This window comes from Sinohyriopsis cumingii, chromosome 18 (genome assembly GCF_028554795.1).
Source record: "Sinohyriopsis cumingii isolate HCF-2022 chromosome 18, ASM2855479v2, whole genome shotgun sequence".
Taxonomy (NCBI): domain Eukaryota; kingdom Metazoa; phylum Mollusca; class Bivalvia; order Unionida; family Unionidae; genus Sinohyriopsis; species Sinohyriopsis cumingii.
Window position 1 is genome coordinate 75,993,610 of NC_142978.1, and position 17,049 is coordinate 76,010,658.

The 17,049-nt window shown below is 38.1% G+C and overlaps 1 protein-coding gene across 1 annotated transcript in view; it reads right to left on the reverse strand.

Moving 5' to 3' along the window:
- LOC149777011 (neural-cadherin-like) overlaps nt 1–15,657 on the reverse strand; it is a 134,070-nt gene extending 118,413 nt beyond the window's left edge. Inside the window, exon 1 of the mRNA XM_089941760.1 lies at nt 13,769–15,657. Within this exon, the coding sequence (XP_089797886.1) occupies nt 13,769–14,867 (1,099 nt within the window). The 5' untranslated portion in view covers nt 14,868–15,657. The remainder of the gene's footprint in view (nt 1–13,768) is intronic.
- Nucleotides 15,658–17,049: the final 1,392 nt, after the last annotated feature.

Genomic DNA, 17,049 nt, shown 5'->3' on the forward strand with positions numbered 1-17,049 from the left:
CGTCGTGATTTTGCATTACTTCAATACTAAACTTTTTATATCCATGGCTGGAAGGTAGTGAAGTTACATCTTATTTGTTCCAGTTCACAACGTCTTCGTTTATCTTGTTCCAAGTGTAACAGTTGGGTTTCGCGGTTTGAGCATACTTATTCATTCAATAATATTTGCACACCCTCCCGTTTTTTGGCACACACACACACACACAACACACACACACACAAACAAACACAACCGATTTTTAAAACGAAAATCAACAAAAATATTTTTAAATGCACGTATTTGTGACCTGAATGTCGTCAGAGGGTCCTTAAACAATGTCGACTTTTTGGCGTTTAATACCAAACGGAAGCTTACGATATAAACAAGGGAACAGACTGCTTCCTGTCCTTTCCTGATTTGCAGAACACTTAATTTCAGTAAAATCAATATCGTATACGTCCAGTATTACCAATGTCAAGTTTTAATAATTATATTTTTTTTTTACAAAATGAAAAAATAAAAGGGATGAACTCTTGTATATGTGTGTTTAAAAAGAGATATCATCAAAGACAACGAACTTCAAATTTGTTGAAAACAGAATATAATAACCCATGCAAATATCATACATGGCAACGTTGCAACTCCACGATTCCAACGCCAACAAGTTTACAATCTGTAACCCCTTGGCGAAAAATCAGGTTATAACTTATGAATTGATGAATTAAGTTTATTGCATTTTTATACCCTTGACGTTTTGTTTTTAAAAACGTTAGGCTAATAATAAAAAAGGAACAAAAAAAAACAATAAAAACAGACGTGTGTGTGAGTACGATTTTTACTTTTAAAATAATGCCTAAAAACGCGAGAAAAATATTAAAACGTGTACTTTAAACAGTGATGTTCAACTGTTATTATTATATATTTTTCAGTCACGGTGAACCTGTTTTTTAATTTTTTGGTCCAAAATCGAATGTGTTCTTCGTTTAATCAAATGCAACCCACCACAAAGTTTGGTAACCGTAGATGGTGGATAACTCAGTTATTGTGCGAAAATTAAAATGTTAACAGACGAGCGGGCAGTCGGACATCATGACATGATACGCTCTGCCCAATTGCAGCCGTATAAATGTCGTCTAAATGAACTGTGAATCTTATCCGATAAGGTGCATGTGCCTGTAATGCTTACTAAATATCATCTCTCTCTCTCTCTCTCTCTCTCTCTCTCTCTCTCTCTCTCTCAGTTAAACGGTTTCTGTACAACTGTGCTAAAATGGTTTCTACTGGGGAAAAAATGCCCATGTACAAAAGATGATAGTTATAAGTTATATAAAACACCACACACCAATCGGCCATCCCCATTTGACCCACCCCCCAAAAACTGATGTATTGGCCTGAAAATCCAATATGGCACTCTAAAGAGGGATATAAAAATGCATGTATAATTTGTTCACCCAAGCAGTATTAATCTCACGCGCCATGACAAATTCGGTACAGGGGTAGCAACGTGCAAGCGTACGGACGGCAGGGCCTAATTATCCTTAGGGCAAAATAGGCAATGTGCCCAGGGCTCCTGAGGCTCAAGGGGCCCCGTATATTATCCTCCGATTTCACAGGCAGGGCCCCCGAGGCTCAAGGGACCCCGTATTTTACCGTCTGATTTCACAAGGAGTGTTGTCCATAGTACTGTAACCATATCTATGGACAAGGCATGATAGCTATGGGCCCTATGTTGGCTTTGCCCTGGGCCCCCAAAGGCCTTAATCCCGTGCATCCAAAATTAATATTATTTAGAACAAAATATTCTGGTGACAATTGCCTCTTTTCAAATGGTAAGCGTTGCAGTATTTTATTTTCGTCAATCGGTCGAATTCGGTATGCGTTTTGCTTCAGTAGTGGTGACGGAAACCTAAGGTGCGCAGAAATGCCCGACAGCATTGTATATTCCAAGTTTGAACAAAATCAGAGCAAAATTATGCCATCCAGTGATAGCAATCTCAACTAGTCAGCAAATCAGATGAGGCATTATATCTTCGTGTTGGGAGACTGAGTAGTATAGCCGAAGAGCATCAGTGTGTGCCTATGGATCTGACAGACTTTCAAATTTCTGAAAGCTGCATTTCTATTAGCTAGCTCAAAGGTCACCAGAATATGATCCCTAAGCAGTTGCTGTCAGATCTTCGTGCAGGATAGGGAAGATCTGATTTTAATCAGACTGGACACATTGCTACACCATAATCTCATTACTGGCCTTACGGCCAGGTGAGCTACCTGTAAACTCTTGATGGATGCCACACCAGTGCCCGAAACGTAGCTAAACTCTAAACTTAACCAATGTATAACAGATGGATAGGTGGACATGGGTAACACTATTATCGTGGTAGTACAAATGAAACACAGCGCTCTTTATTTCAAAAGGTGTTCGTGCTTCTTGGTATATATTTGCATATTAGTTATTTAATCGTAAATAAAAGTTCTTTCTTCATCATCGAAGAACCATTAGCTGGACACCTGTACATGCAGGTACTAATACTTGTGTGTAAATACGTCATTACGTGGCATTCTGCCCATGCTACCTGTACATATAGGTAGTGATATTTTTGTGCAATTATGTCATTACGTTGCATTTCACCTATGTTACTTGCCTACAGATGATTCATCGCTTGACAATTTCCTCGGTGCTTTAGAGGTGTAATTAAAGGTAATTTTACATACCTGACTAGAACCATAGTCCGCATAACTGAATACAAAGAAGTCCAGTAATAATAATAATAATAATAATAATAAATATAATAATAATAATAGTAATAGTAATAATAATGGTATTTCAAAAAAGATAATGCTCTTTGTCTTTGAAACCTCGAACTAAACATATTAACACACACACACCAACCCGCTCTTACTGCATATTTATATAATAATGTTTGAGTGCAATTCTAATATCTAGCGCCACGATGCAAATAGTAAAGTTAACATTTTTCATCTTCGCGACGAGTTGATATATACGGCATTATTTATATAGCCTATGTATTGCTATATTCGTACTCATTATAGTATAAAATGTGTGCATTATTTGCATTACATAATTGTGTTAGTTTTAAAGGTGCGTATTTGTCGTGAGTCCCAAATTTTACGAATTCAGTTTACGGTAAAAATGAAAATCGCAAAAGTTATAAAGAGGACGGAGTGGAAGATGGACGAGAATGGTGGTTCTCTGTCAATTAGTGTGTGATTTCGTATTTCACAGGTTTCAGGAACAAATGGAGAAAAACAAAGATTTAAATAGGACATCAAAGTTACAGTACCAAATAACAATAAATAACAAAACGTGTCTGAACATCAATGCATCTGATGACGTAAAGGTAGAAAATAAACATTAAGCCAGTCTCAAAAGTTTAAACAAAGCTAGTAATTCTAGTCACAATACATTAACAGAGAAGCAGGAGAGATATGGACATTAAGCAATGTGTCCCAAAATCCTAGGTTTTTAATGCGGCGGGGAATCTGATTTTTACGGGGGAGGGGGCAATTTTGAAGTTACGCCACTTCTCCTCACTTTGGGATGTTATTCTGAACATGTCTATCTTATGTGGTAACGAACATGCCCCATCACATTTCATGTAATAAATTATCACAAAATTCCCATTCTCAACAATGTTTCAAAACGTTTCACACAAAATGGGCCAGAGTAAACAAACCAGATTTAATTGCGCTTCTAATCTTCACACGCAGCCAGTGTAAATGTGGAGGAAGCCCGGAAAATCCCGGTAAGAACTACCGACCCACGAGAAGTTTCTGGCAAACTTTCTCACATACCCACCTTGGCCCAGCATGAGATTGGAACCCACGCGGACATGGACGAGAAGCATATATGGAATGGCAGAACGAAGTTGACTCAGTCTCAAACCGTGATCGCTTCAAACACCTGCAGAGCAAAGCTCAGAGAGAACTCTGCATTATGCAAAATAGCTGGCGGGACCGCAAAGCAATGACATATGGCATTACAGAGTCACTAACAACTCGAAAGAATTGTTTAGGTCCATGAAAGATGTCTATGGACCGTCGAAAGCCTTCAGCAGTCCGCTAATCGCTTCTGACGTGACCACTCTGCTCAAGACAAAAAAGAGTGTCACCGAAAGGTGAAACGAATACTTCTCCAACCTATTGAACATCCCCAGAGTGTCACCGAAAGGTGGAAGGAAGACTTCTCCAACCTATTGAACACGCCCTCCACCGTAGACTCTGAAGCATTAGTCGCAATTCTCCCGAAGCCAACTATCTCGGACCTGGACTTGACCCCTACCACGGGAGAAGTCGAGCGAGCCATCAAAATGATCAGCCCTGGCAAGGCAGCAGGCGCGACTTGAATTCCTGTTGAACACTTTAAAGCAGCTGGCCCTAAGGTACTTCAGGCACTGCACAGCATCCTGATCAACATTTGGGAGGAGGAGTCCATGCCACATTAGAATTCGAAGACGCAATGATTGTCGGTAATGTCTCGGAAGCCATACTGCAGGTGACCCAATATGGCTTCAGACCAGATCGAAGCACGATCGACACGATCTTCACAGTGAGACAAATACAGGGAAAGTGCATTGAACAAAACATGAACTTCTACGGTGTCTTCATGGACCTCACAAAGGCCTTCGATACGGTCAACAGAGATGCACTATGGGTCATCTTATCACAACTCGTTTGCCCTAGGAAGTTCATTAAGATGATCCGACTTTTCCACCACGGCATGACGGGACTCGTTCTCTACAACGGGTATGTCTCCAAGCCATTCAACGTTTCTAACGGCGTGAAGCTAGGTTACGTTCTCGACCCAGTATTATTCAACCTATTCTTCACATGTGTCCTGAACCATGCTACACGTGATCTCCGGAAAGGAGTGTAAATAAAGTACAGACCGGATGGCTCTCTCTTCGACCTTCGCCGACTGAATTCCCGGTCCAAAACAAAGGAGAAACTTATTCTTTAAGCACTTTTCGCGGATGACTGTGCTCTCATGGCACACACGGAAGCAGATCTCCAGAACATCGTTAATAGCTTAGCGGAAGCCTCGATACTCTTTGTTTTCACCATCAGTCTGAACAAGACAAAGGTACTTCACCAACCTGTCCCAGGCACCATAGCTCGCCCCCCGATTGTGTCTATCGAAGACACCCAACTGAAAGCTGTCGTTCACTTCAAGTACCTTGGAAGCATCATATCTTCCGATGGGTCGCTAGACAAAGAGATAACGGCACGCATCATCAGCGCCAGTCAATCATTAGTACATCTCCGCTCTCGCGTGTTGAATCACAGGAATATCAAACTGTCCACCAAGATAAAGGTATATGATGTGAACCCTGGACAACTTACAAGAAGCATATCACGCAGCTTGAGCGCTTCCAAGCGAGAGCCATGCGCTGGATTATGGGCGTCAGATGGCAAGACATAGTGACGAACCTAGAAGTGCTGGATAGAGCAGGCTAAACCAGTATCGAAGCGATGGTCATGAGAGCCCAATTCCGGTAGACGGGCCATGTCATCATATGGAGGAGTCTCGAATGCCACGTCAGATTTTATATGGAGCTCTATCTAGTGGACACAGAAAAATTGGTCGTCCGAAGAAAAGATTCAAAAACTTCATCATGGACAGCCTGATATGCTGCTCGATATCTGTGACAAACCTCGAATCCTGCGCCAAGGATACACCTGGTTGTTGTGCAGCTGTTAGTAATGGGTGAAAAACCTTCGAGGATGCCCGCAGAACGAAAGTCGCCTACGCCAGGAAACACACGAAAGCATCAGCGTCAAGAATCAACCCATGCCTCAAGTGTGCACACTCACTACTCCAGGACATGCGCATCTCGTATCGGAATCATCAGCGAAGAGTAACGCAGGATTGACTTCATCGAGTCCGATGGTCAACCAACGAGACGATAATCCAAGTTTGCCAAAGATAGGTAAGATTATCGATAAATAGTGGGATTTATTAAAATTATCATGTAAAGCAAGTGTTAAATCGCTACACGAAAGCAAACCCACACTTGCTTATAAAAGGACTAAAAATCTTAAAGATTTCTAAATTTAAAAAAAAAACATCATATAAAAAGGGATCATCAACTAAATGTAATAGACCTAGATGTTCGCACTGTTCTTTTATTAATGAAAATACTTCTTTTAAAAGTAATAATACGATACGTTGTCATTAACTAAAGTCTGGTTAAGACGAAACTTGTCGCTAGTTGTTGCCTATTTTTTAACAGAATTAAAATACAATTATTCAATTATAAATTTTCTACGAATCCAAATCGGGTCAAACTTAGGGCGATTCGATCCAAGATTTTCCAGTACTATATCACAACCAGCACAGTTGAGTCCTGAGTAGTTTTTTTTTTTATCTCCATATTTCGTGCACCTGAATGTCAATCAGGTATATTTAGCATTTGGTATAAGACGTTTAAAGCAGGCATCTAAAATGAATCATTACATGGTCCAAACGCTTTGTGCGTTTGAACACGATACCTACTGCTTGCTGAATATACAGCGTGACCTCACTGTGATATCAAACCTTTACAACAGTTATCTTGATAGTAGTTATACGGATCATACACTTCAGGTCAGACATAATGTATAATGTGCGACCGAGTACAAAAACAACGCTGACTTTATTTCCGTGGAAATATTCACAAACTCAGGTACTGGATTCAATCAGTTAATACTTCTAACAGGCAGATAAAAAGACTGTAAACAGACCCACCAGTTATATCATCCTTCACCTCTACTTCTGCTGCCACTGGTCTATTAAACACTATGATAAAAACGTTTGTTGCTGGTTTTTTTTTAGTTAAACGCCGTTTTCAGCGCACGATCGACTCTATACATGGAGGCCAGTATATGTGCTAGAAGATGAACCCGTTCGAACCACGGAAAGAACCACCACCCCACCAGATGCTATTCTCACATACACATTTTGGATGCTTTTATTTGTGGACCCTTCTCAGACCTTTAGTTATGTTAAGCTATCAGTTTTCAGATCCCCCCCCCCCCTTTCGGTGGGCATCCGAAAGTTGTAAAGGATTTTATGTTTTTTTCACCCAAAAGAGAATTTAGTGTGGGATTTTCCATAAAAACTCAACGAGAATTTTAAAACAAAGAAATATTTAGATAGCCGCTTTTGCAAGGTTTCTCTATATATTGTTCTAATTTTGAATTGGTCGTACTCATATAGATTCCTGTTTTCAGGTCCCCTTATTTTCTTCGCCTAGCCCTAAAATGACTCAAACCCCCATCCTCAGGATATAAACCTTTGGGCTGGTTTTCCTGCCTTTTTTTTATTCAAGTGATCTTTGCCAGGACTCTTCCTTGTGTATGCTATTTGTGTATATGCTATATTGTTATGATTTTGATATACCTGTTTGTTTTTTGTGTGTATGGACTGGCATTTACTAGTCAAATTGTTCTTTACATTTATTATAGAACTGACGAGAAAGAGAAGAGAAAAAATGTATTGATAATTATACGATAATTTTGTAAAGAATTATTTTTAATACGATGATAAGCATTGCTGAGGCGGAGTTTTACAAACAGTAAGAATTAAAAAGAAAATAAAACAATTCTTGTTTTCTTGTAATGTTGCTTGCATGTTGTTTATTTCTGAAAATTAATACGTCTCTCAAGTTTTCTATTTAACACAGACTGCGACGAGGACGTCTCGCCGAGCGATTTCCACAGTAGCTGAGCGGAAAGAAGCCAGATATATCTATTCTGTACTGGTGAACGCCTAAGACAAATCGGCCCCTAGAGTTTAAAAATTGAGTTTAAATTTTCTGCTAATCAAAGATAAACTATGATCAAATCTTTTGTGATTGACTGACACAAAATCGCATTCAAGACTGAAGAGCCGCGGTGACTCAAGTATTAAGGGTGCGGTCACTTTACACCATGACATCGGATAAATGTAGTCTTGTGTGTGTTGATGTGGATTTAATACACGTGAGCGAGCTCAAAGATTCTATGATCTCTTTTATGACCTTCGAACATCAGCTACGTTGGAATAATTCAAGACAGTTCCCTAACTTTACTATTGTTATGGATCAAGCTACGTAGGAATAATTCTGGACAGTTCCCTAGCTTTACTATTGTTATGGATCAAGCTACGTAGGAATAATTCTGGACAGTTCCCTAGCTTTACTATTATTATGGATCAAGCTACGTAGGAATAATTCTGGACAGTTCCCTAACTTTACTATTGTTATGGATCAAGCTACGTAGGAATAATTCTGGACAGTTCCCTAGCTTTACTATTGTTATGGATCAAGCTACGTAGGAATAATTCTGGACAGTTCCCTAACTTTACTATTGTTATGGATCAAGCTACGTAGGAATAATTCTAGACAGTTCCCTAGCTTTACTATTGTTATGGATCAAGCTACGTAGGAATAATTCTAGACAGTTCCCTAGCTTTACTATTGTTATGGATCAAGCTACGTAGGAATAATTCTGGACAGTTCCCTAGCTTTACTATTGTTATGGATCAAGCTACGTAGGAATAATTCTGGACAGTTCCCTAGCTTTACTATTGTTATGGATCAAGCTACGTAGGAATAATTCTGGACAGTTCCCTAGCTTTACTATTGTTATGGATCAAGCTACGTAGGAATAATTCTGGACAGTTCCCTAGCTTTACTATTGTTACGGATCAAGCTAATTTAAAATCGCGACATAACGGAATATTATAACAAGGGTCCCCACGGCCATGGAAAATTATTGTAATGGAAAGAAAATTGATAAAAGTCGTGATAAGTAATGAAAATCATTTTAAAAACTGGCCAGCTATTGTGTAAATGGCTATATTCTTAAAACAGCTAATTATAGTGTTATCTTTCCTATTATGTTCATCAATCATTATCATTATTTCCTGAGTATGACATTTTGTCCCACACATATTAGAATTTAGCCCTTAAAAATCATAAATGTGCAATGAAAAATCTGATGGTTGGGCGGGGGTGGGGTGGGGTTGTGTGGATTTTTTCTGGCTTAAACCGGTAAGGAATTTGATACATATTTTATTAGATATTGCAGACCCTACACAAAATTTAAGAAAAGAAAAACATTTTAAATTCCAAATACCTCGCATACAGTATGAACGCTTGAGTTAAAAAAAAAAGACCCACCACGGTTACACATTTTGATTACAAGAATTATCGAAGGTCGCAGTGCACACAGAATTTACCTTAATGTTAATGGCGCATAACACTAATCCACCTTTCTGATATCATCACTGAAGATCGCCTGCTTCGTGATATTTATGCTCCGGGTAAAATTATATACAAATAATTTCTTCAACAATAGATAAAGGCATGGAGAACGAAGAAATAAAGGCATAATATACAATACATCTTATATGTCTAATGTCATTTCGGTCAAAATGGATGTAATTGTCAAACAGCTGCTCCTATGAGTTTTACAAATTAATTAGAATATATGTTTCAAGTAATGGGTATTTAGTCCTGACAGGTAAGGACAGGTCCGTATCGCGATAAGGTCATTTACCAGTCTCCAACTTTTTCTTGAATTACCCTACAATCAAACACAATGACATAAATGAAAACCGTTCATCATGAACACTTAAAGTATTGTGACCATTTACGAATGTGAAATTAAGCAAAGTTTAGAAATGTTGCCCTTTGTGAGCAAGTACTCTTTATAGGGTTGCCTAGGGCCCGTAGATGCATCTTCCTCGATACGACTGGTGGAGGAAGAATTTGGGAAAACCGCGGTAAAACCCATCGATACACGGAAAGCTACTGGCAGCTTTTCCACACACGCACACACATACACAAACACATTTTAGTATATTTGCAGGGATTTGAATAAATGAGTAGAGTTTTCGGTGATACCCCAATGGCTGTAGTACGTTTCCTCGTATGTGTATAAATGTTTTCCTTGCTTTGTTTTTGGCGTCCACTCAGTTAGTGCAACCAGCGGTTTTCAAATAATTCTAATCGTGGTAAACTTCTTTTTCAATATAGTATATACATTTAAAATGGAGAAACACCATCTAACGTGCACACTTTCAATCAACTGAACGGAATGAGTTATGTGCAATTAATCTAAAGGAAAGCTAATTATTTTTTTCTCAGTTTTTTCTTTAATAGATCATAAACTGCAGAGCTTGTAAATTTACGACATCAATATCGACAAGGTCCGAGTAATCGGCATTTGTTTGATCTATTTAAAAAATCAGAGTTCTCTGTGCGATGTTAAATTCATTTTATTAACATGACCACTGGTACATTTCAAACGACCATCACAGTTAATAGAAGTCCATGAACACGACTGATAAAGAAACAAAACATTCGTGGTTTTTCTTGAGTTTAAACTTTGCAATGTAATTAGAAATAGCTATACAGAAGTATAAACCGAACATACCATCTGTTCTGAGCAAACATTTTATTTACCTCAATGTCCTCAAAATAGTCTTAATTCTGAACCAGGCACGTGTCAGGGACAATTTAAGGGAGGAGGTGCTGAGATTATGAAGCCTACTGACACGCAGTACACATTTAATATTTTAACCTACTCCTTTTAAACGTTATACAGTATAAAATGTTTCTGCAAGAGGTGCAAATTTATTTATAAAGTAAGCGACATTTTACACTGGCATTGTATAGGAAATATCAGCTTATTTTATTGCATTATTCCATAAGAAAATCAAGTCAGCATTAACTTCTTTCACATGGTTGAAATGTACAAAGAGCCCATTACTAACAAATTCAGTCGTGAATAGCATTATGAAACTTTACCTACTGGTTTTGGATTTGTCTTTTTTTAGTATTATTCCTTTTTCTTTCTTTCATCTTTTACTACTATGGATTGGTTGTTGGTACCACGCTTACAGGTTGAACTTGGTATAGTTATCCTTGGTATAGTTATCCTTTGCATGCCCTGGTGTCCTCCTATTTAAAATTCCGGACATTCTTACATGACAAACCCTTCTGAAAACAATTTGCAGGTAAACAAAACCATTGCCCACGAAGGCACGCATGCCTAATACAGCAGAACCGTGGGGGATATTTGTTAAAGCCGTATAAAGCATTCGGCTCGTAAGTTCTGATGAATAAGCCAATTATCCATTCCATTGGAAAACGTTTTGTTTTTGGCAGAGTTAAGATGTGCCGAGTTTAATGATAAGTGCGTTTCTGCTGCATACAGATAAAGAAACAGACTGTTTTAGAGAGCTTTGCATTTCTCTGACCACGTATGTGAAAAAGGCAAGATGACCTCGCAGTTGTCTCAATTATTCGGGCTGCTTTATAGAAAATATTAATTTCTTCCTTATTTTGATATAAGTTACCCCAAAAGTGTATGTTTAAGACAAATGGTTTGTGTTTTCTCAGTCCTCGCAACGAACAATAATGAATAGCTCTATGTCACGACGGACATCCTGTTGAGTCATATTATTCAATAGAAACAGTAAACACCTCGTTGAATTATTTGTCTGATGTTGTAAAAACCTTAAATATCTTCTTAGATTTACAAACACTTTTGTTGAGGAAATTGTATCATAATGGATAAAGCATGATTCAAGAGTTGTAGTTATTGACTAACGTGTGAGAGGTGTTATGTATTACAGCTATAATATAATATAAAAAACGCATGCGTGAGAGGGTGTATGTATACCAGTTTTTAAAAAAAACGCAAGACATACCAGGAATGAAAATAGTATATGCTAGTGCACTTTTCAAAATGTAAATTTCTTTTTCCTAGCAAACCAGAATCTCATTTTCTATTCCAATATACTGACTTTACGATGGAAACACTGCCATTTCTTTTGAAGTTTGGTATTCTTTATGATTCCTTTTATTTGTTTAGCAGGTCAAAAAGTAATATGATGCACTGATATCTTTCGACTGTAAATGTCCTTTCGTGTACGTTTTTCTTACACAGAAGAGAAAAAGAAGCTTTTACGATGACTCTTTGATACCTTCCTGCTTCAAGGATTTAAGCGCTTATAATCATTTGAGGACGAAACGAAGAAACAAGGACTCTTGCATGGTGTTATGTTTAATTCTTGATATCGAAGGCTATTATTAGGTTTGAAAATGTACAGAATAAAAAATAATGCCATTTCATCCACTCAGAAAATGAAAAGGATGTGTGATGTACATGTAAAGATGGAGATCGCTGGAATAATATTGTCTTTTACAATCGCACTTTTCGTCGCAAGATACTTATCCCAAGATTTATAGATATTTATTACTTAAGGTTATTTCACAAGGAAGACTTTGAAAAGTTGTGTCGCACATGTTTCTCTTGAATGAAACCGGGTATTACAACGTGCAAAAACTAATTCTGAGAATTAACTGATATATGAAGTTACACAAAACGACTGGTCACCGTATAAATGGGTAAGTTTTTTAAAATGTACCTGTCGATTCCATATTATGCAAAGACAGTGAATGTGCTGACAGTGACTTTAAGTCCATGACACCAGTCTGATGACAGACTAAAACTAAAGTACTTTGCAATAACTAATCCGTGCATATTACAGCATATAGGTATCCGCAACATCCCAAAGTTGCAAAGCTAGTGTTTTCTCACAACTATATATCTGGCCAGTATATTACTATTGTTAATGTTGTTAGTAGCGATTATTGAAAGGGTGTGCCCCTAAAGTTGGTACTCTAACTACAAAGACCTCTGAGATTTCAGGAAACGAGTTCTCCCGTTGAGAATCAAGAGCACATTTTAAAGACTTCTTAGCATACATATTTATGGAATATGCAATTCATATCTTTTTGAACCAGAATGCTGCCATGTTAAAAAAAGTTGGAACATGCGAATATCGGGTATGAACTAATTGATGGTCGGGGTAGATCAAAGGGGCTTACTTTGGTGATAAATAGTCCAATCTCTCTAAAAAAATCTGCCATCTGTGTAGTTGAATAAAATGTGAAAGGAGACGTTGGTATGGGAAAATAAAACAGAACATAACCTTTATTCGATATTGAGACAATATATCTATCTCGTGTATTGATTCATAAAAATTGTGTGGTACACATTTCTAAATTTTTACAAAGGCAAATAAACATTTCTTCCTAAAGATATCACATACTTCAAAGAGTTAAATCTCGTTTGAATAACTGGTTAAGTCGTACCTTTCGATGTAGGTTCTAATCTTGTGTGTGTGATTAGGACCTTTAACGTAGTTTTAACAATTTTTTTTCAGTCATATCGCTACGATGTCTGCAGTGCGGCAGTTTATAGTGATGTCCACCATTGGGGCACCATGCCGCAGACATGTAGCATGATGTCCCACCCCTGACACCAGGCCGACCAGTCCTAACACTAACCTCTTAATGCTGAGCGCAAAGCAAGGCAGCTGAGAGTACCATTTTTATTAGTCTTTGGTATGACTCGGCCGGGGATCGAACCCACGACCTACCGCATCCAAGGCGGCTGCTCTAACCACTAGGCCACCATAACGGTTCTAACCTTGCACTTCAGTCTGTCATATATATATATATATATATATATATATATATATATATATATATATATATATATATATACAAGGGAGAGCGGTCATAAGAGACAAATAGAGCAATATCCACAGTTTAAGAAGTCTGGAACAATAGGTACTATCTTTACTCTGGCTAAAATTAAGCAAAGTTAAGCGTGAGCACGTAAAGAATAATGAGAACGGAAGATATAGCCTTCCCTCTGGAAGGACCTCGAAACTATAGAGAGGCGGCTGCTGAAGGGATGTGTCCATTATAGATAGATAAACTTATCTTACCTGTGCCATCACTCTTCCGTGTCAAAGAAACAACCAGGACTGGAAATCTTGTGCCAGGGTTGTCGTAATCCAGTTTAGCACCAGAAACAAGCGATACATTCCCATCAGCACTCACAGAAAAGGTATTATCCAGACTAGAATTGTACAGGACATACTGCAAATTAGGATCCTGGGGTGTCGAGGCCACGCTAAAGAGCAACCCTGTAGCTGTCTCATTTAGAGTTCTCTGAAGCTCTTGATCTGGGACCTGACGTCGCCCTCTGGAGAGCAAACGAGTGTCAGACGAAAGACTTGCTTCAGGTTGGAATTTTAATGGTGAATGTATAAATTTTGATTGAGGCTCTGTTTCAGACACATTTTCTATATGGGCCTTATGCTTAAGTTCATCTTTATCTAACATAAACTTGTTGGGGTATATCCACAGATTTGTATGACCCTTCAAGCCATTAGTAGTTTCTGCTGACACAGTCAGATGGTATTTCATTTTCATGGTCGAGCCCCTGCACTTTACTAACAGCTCCTGGCGACCGTCTATTTCGAAAGGAACTAACTCAAAATTTTCAGAGCCATTCCCTAGGAGCCTGTATAAAATTCCTTCTGAATTTCCATCAGATCTCATAGCGAAAAGACCTTTAATTCCCAAAAGTAAAGGTTCGTCAGAACTGGGGCTCCTGTAGCCCCTATAAACCGTTTTTGGAAAGGCAAGCATCTCGGTTGCATTTTTTACATAAACAGTTATATTTTTTGAGACCAAGACGGACTTTAATCCTGAACACTTGGAACTGCTTGATATTATATGGAATGGTTCATCTGCCACATCAACAGGAGTTTGACTCACTATAAGTTCTCCGCATGAGCCCAGTTCAAATAAATTTGACATGACTAGATCCGAAGGTGAAAGATCTGAGATTGACTGGTCGTCCTCGTTATAACAAGATAATTTTGTTATAACATGTCCTCTGGGTGCCTCGTGTGGGATAATAAAAATAAAATCCGAAAATTTAAACCCAGTAGTGAGAGAATTAAGGTCCATGATGAAAAACAGCACCGTTATTCCGAAAACGGCACGAAACACTCTCCTACCTGTGGACGGCGCCATTTTGGTTGGAATTCACAACTTACCCAAGTCCGGTTAACTGTTTACCTTTAAGCGTCTCCTTTACACAAACAAAAAAAAAATATCCACAGGATTAAGAATTTGTCCCTCTTCTCACTGATTCCTTCGTTCTTTGTATCTTTGTTCCGATTAATTTGTTCCCAAGCTCACTAAGTGTGATTTAATTCAGAATAATCCTATTCATTCCTCACGGAGTCCCCACCTAACCTTCTCAGTTTAGTTTGTTACGAATCAATGCTGACACATACCCGGTGACTTCACTCCAAATTTTAAATTTAGACTAGTTATGTGATAGCTGTGCGTGCCTCGCTTGACTGCCGGTTTGTCAGTGTTAATATCTACTTGTATCAAAAAGGTATACGGCCTACAGACGGGCATAGAGTAAGGTATACAGCCTACAGACGGGCATAGAGTAAGGCTATCTGATCGTTAGCTCCGATAAAGCACCCAGTCAGTGGCAAAATAATACTTCTTTCCAAACAGGTGTCCCCACAGGTAAAAAGGAATCTCGAGTACTAAATTTGAGAAACATGAACAAGGTTTCTTAATGTAAAATCCGTCATGTCATCATCCGCTTTCTTTACTGTTAAAACTCCAGCACTGGCATGTGGAAAACGTACATATCAACAAAACCGCATGAAATTATTTTAACTAAGTCTTTACCTTTGTGACTTAAATCTTACATTTTTGAATGTCATTAAAACTGCCCAAGGGGCGTGGTCTGTCTAATAGCATATATACACTTTCCTTTTCCGCGTTCTAGATGAGTCACAATATGGCTGGCGTACCTGCACAATACCTGACGATCGATACTTACGATAGGTGAGTTGGTCAATAAAGCCAATCATAAATTTCAAGCTTATATGGTTATAGTTTCTGTGTGCAGGCATGGCATTGGAAAGGCTGCATATATCAACAGGTATACGGGAACACGTAGCAAAGATAACGACGGAGGCCCGAGTTGGGGACTTCCCAGTTTATTTGAATTTTAGATGTCTAAAAATGGTAAAACAATAAATTATTAAACCACCAAACATGTATTTGAATTCACCCCTTGAACATGCTTATCAAGGTTCAGGTAGTTCGCCGTAATATCAGTGATCTCTACTCAGTATGGACGGAATACATGACCACTATGGAGAGAAGTGTACGGGATCTTAGTTTGCATTTTCCGATTGCCAATCAGCAAGTAAATCCATATAAATATAACATTCTAACAGAATCTGACGATGGAATGTTTGATACATATCGTAAAACAAATTGAGTACAGTATATCTATCTCGTGTATTGTTTCATAAAAATATATATGCGCACACACGGACTTCCGTAGGAATTTGTCCGGGAGGAGCAAAGCCAGCCTCAGAGGTATATGTATGTTGGGGGGGGGGGGGTACTGCACAATGGAACTGCCCATCATTGCCCCCCACCCCCTACGGAAATGCGTGTATAGATTTTCTGTAAAGAGTTGTTTCGAGCAAGAGTACATCATAATATATATAAATATGTGATATTTAAAATTTAATCAACTGCCACTAGAACAAATTATTATTATTATTATTATTATTATTATTATTGGTTTATAAAACGTCATCCAAGAGTCTCCAACATTCAGATTTTTTAAAAAAAAAGTAAAATTGTAAAACTGAGGTTAATCATAACATCTGTGACCATTGTTGTTTGAATATTTGACCACTATGACGTGAAACAGTTTATGCATGTACCTTTTTGTACACTCATTAGGGTTGCTTCAAATAGGTTTGCGTACAATTTAATATCTTACAAAAATTAACTGTTTGTTGCAGTTAAACATTATTAAATATTGTTTACCTATTCTGTTCTCATTTACTATAACGTATTCTAGATACAGTTCGGTGTAACTGCAACATATAGATTATGATTTGCTTATTTTAAGATATGTGTCAACTTTGGTGTAAAGACCAAACTTTCGTAATGACTGACTTAGAATACAGCACTGACATCACATGATAACTTGAATATTCGGGCTTTTTAATTAGTAAATAATTACGCAGGTAATTACTGTAATTAAGATTATGACAATGGTAAAGATGACTGTAATAATAAATAATGACAAACGCATCCACTTCACTGGCATGTATTGATTACGGCAGCAATTACAACTGCAGGCATGAAAGCTTGCTTTTTG